Source organism: Dendroctonus ponderosae, unplaced genomic scaffold, assembly GCF_020466585.1.
Source record: "Dendroctonus ponderosae isolate FM_Combo_2020 unplaced genomic scaffold, Dpon_F_20191213v2 Dpon_F_20191213_9, whole genome shotgun sequence".
Taxonomy (NCBI): domain Eukaryota; kingdom Metazoa; phylum Arthropoda; class Insecta; order Coleoptera; family Curculionidae; genus Dendroctonus; species Dendroctonus ponderosae.
The window spans coordinates 9,042,289-9,045,553 of record NW_026019116.1 but is presented as its reverse complement, the minus strand read 5'-3'; the positions used below and the strand labels follow the sequence as shown (position 1 = coordinate 9,045,553).

At 45.9% G+C, this 3,265-nt stretch overlaps 1 protein-coding gene across 1 annotated transcript in view; it reads right to left on the bottom strand.

Moving 5' to 3' along the window:
- LOC109542246 (zinc finger homeobox protein 3) overlaps window positions 1–3,265 on the bottom strand; it is a gene marked incomplete at its 5' end in the record, with an annotated part of 51,838 nt that extends 48,573 nt beyond the window's left edge. The window contains 1 exon segment of the mRNA XM_048669682.1: window positions 2,196–3,265. Within this exon segment, the coding sequence (XP_048525639.1) occupies window positions 2,196–3,265 (1,070 nt within the window).

The window sequence follows — 3,265 nt, the reverse complement described above, 5'->3', positions numbered from 1 at the left end:
GTGCTGCAGCCCAATCTCTCTCTGAGAAAAGAGCAAAAAGGTCACATTTGAGTCGATTTTGCAATAAAAAAAACCGCGCAGAAATTTGGGTTTTTGACATTTTTTGCGAAAATTGCCTACATTTTCTAAGCGATATTGACCTTTCTAACCGCGCCTATGCTCAATTCAGTGGTGTAGAAATAAGTCGTCCTGAGCAATTTGTACCTGAGAAATGAAGAAAATCGTGGAGCAAAGCATGAAACTTTACACTTGAACCTAAATATGTGAGATTGACTAGAAAACAGCAATTTGATTGTCACCTTGCAGGTAGTTTTACCTCTATTCCACTCTCAGGCTAAAAACCCAAGAATGCGATATTGTAGCGACTCGCTCTTGTCCGTATTTAGCCGCAACTAATGTATGCACATATTTAAAACATTTATTAATTTTCTGACCAATTTAAGACACTTAATCGTCATTATTCAGCTCATTGCCGTAAATATTTAAAGAGTTGTTGAGGAATTTGTTAACAACATGATATACGAGCGTTTTCTTTAATTTTTTTTATTGGTTGGTTGGTTGGCTTGATGGAAATCCGTTGTTGTTGCCATCATGACGAAGAGATTTATGCGGCAGTTTACAGTAGAAAAGTGTGTCAACGCCGATTTTTTCCGTCTAAATTCCCAGACCTTGCTGAAACGTCGTATTTCTGCTCTCGCATCACTCAACAGCATTAAGAGCTATAATAAGCGACTGTAATAACAGGTATTATGGGCGAATTTGAATAATTGCACTTATCGGGACATTTTTCCGGCTCTAATTAAATAGTATGGAAGCATTACAAGATACGGGCCATGTTTACAAGACCAGTTTAATTAAATAGGCACAAATGGCCAAAGACAGACAAACCTACTTGGAATTTCTGGCTGTATTGTGATCATCTACTGTCCACCTTCAAGCACAAAACTATACTAGAACTATTAATATTAAAGCTTTAAATAAACATTGCAAGAAACTGGTCTAATGCCCAGCATATTTTCATTGTATTGAATCGACCATTCGGACTATTTAGCCAGTTAATTTATTTATTTGATAGCCCGATTCCTCAGGCCCATATACTACAATAAAACCAGTATATTTGGTTGATTTTATTGGAACTTTCAGTACTTTGGAAGCTATTTGAGAGTATTTTTTAACAGAAAATCAGTTTGGAAAATTGGCCAACTTCCACCTTGATCTGTTAGTGAATGATGATGAGAAACAAGGTTTGAAACCGGCTTCAATGAATTCTCTATTGAAAAAATGCAACAAGTTCCGATGATTGCAAGCATTTAGTCGATAAATGTCCAATCGACGACGGTTTTCCCGAATAAAATAAAACTGACCATTTCAATCAAACAATCGAGTTTACTACACTTGATACATTTGTCGCATCCCTTTGCTCAAAAATCCTGCACACCATGTATCACACAAAAGTGTACAGGGTGAGTTGTAAAAAAAACCTATCTCGTTTATATGAAAAGGTACCAACAACTTCAGTGTTTTAAATGAGACACCCTGTATATTATTGCACGTTTAAACAGGTCTTGCAGATCTGATCATTTTCAATTTTAAATAGTCTACATTTCTGGAAACTTTTATATTTTCTTACATCGAAATCAAAGATGTACTTTTCGATATGAGCGGCAACGCGGCATCGTTGAAAACTCTTCGTGGCACAAATTCTCAGAAAGGTTATACGCCAGCGACCATGAATCTCCCTGGATACAGGAAAAATCATTGACTGAGGAAACTCATAAGAACTTGCACGAGAACAAGTGTTTTGTTACCAAATTTTCAACCACCCTGTATATGTGAACGCAACTTTATATGCTGAACCTCGGCCTTTTCCCAAAACGTTCGTAGATTTTTCGCCAAACGGTCAGCGTTTCAGCGTATTTGTGGTTAGGTTTCGAATGGTGCTCTTCAAAGCTTCACATGTATTACAAGGTCGACTAAGAACAGGTTTACTAAGAAAAACCTCTAGCGCTCTGTGTTTTTAACATCAAGCCCTGAAATGCGATCAATAGAAAACCGATTTTTGGAACATTTTCATCAGAAAGCAACCGGGTTGGCAAATTTCCCGTTTTGTTTCCTGAGTGCAATTGAAACAGAACACCTGCAGATGAAGCGGGCACTGTTGAACCGCCAGCAAAATACACTCAGAAAGTACTAACCAGGTGTTTGACGTTGTGGCGGCGGTTGCTGCTGGTCGACCGGTCCAGGCACCACATGGAACACTTCCCCGATCTCCGGAGACGATTCCTTGCCCTCGGCGCGGCGCTGCAGCTGGTGCAGCTGCTCCATATGCAGATGCTTCAGCGAGCGGACGTGCTGCAGCAGCGGCAGCCGATTGGTGGCGGAGAAGCCGCACAACGAGCAGTGGAACACGCGCGGTTGGTTCGGCTGCAGACCGCTGCACCGTTCCAGAAGGTGCTTCAGCAGCGCAACGCCGGCGTCGTGCCGCCCCGCGTTCGAGTGCAGCTGCAGCTTGTGCGCCGAGTTCGTGTAGTAGTCGCAGGCGTTGCAGCGGATCTGCACGCCGCCCGGCGCCGAAGCGTACTTCAGCTTCCATTCGTTGCGCGGGCCGCCCTCCTTCACATGGTTGACGTGCTGCAGCCGTTGCAGATGTTTGTCAGTCTTGCAGTGTAGCTGGAAATTGGCCTTCAGGTTCGTTTTGTACGTGCAGAGCTTGCACACGTAATGGCCCGCCACTACGGCCAGGATCTCTTGCTCTCTCAGTCTAGTTCTGTCTAAAGCTAGGTGCCGCCCCAAGTCCTCCAGGACGTCGGTCTGGAACACGTTGCAGACGCAGCATTGGAAGGTCTTGTCGGGGTCGAGGTCGGCCGGCTCCGGGGGCGGTTCCATCGTCTCCGGGTTGAGGCCCAGGTCGGAGTGGGCGGCCATTTCGGCGGGGCCCGCGTGTCCCGGCAGCTGCCCGCCCGTCATCATCTGGATCAGCAGGGCCTGATTGTAGGCCATGTCGGCCAGCGCCGCCTCCGGCTTCTCGCCCAAGCTCGGGTACATGCCATACAAATTGTCCATGTGGGGCTGCGGGTGCTGCTGGTGGTGCAGCGCGCTCAACGTCTGCATATGCTTGACGTTCTGCTGCAGCACCAGCATGTTGTGCGTGTGCTTCTCGCTGGTCATGTGGATCCGCAGGTTGCGCGCCACGTTCGTCTCGTAGTTGCAGACGTCGCACCGAAAGCTCGGCTTCGGCTTGTGCCCGGAGCTGACCGGCGAATGG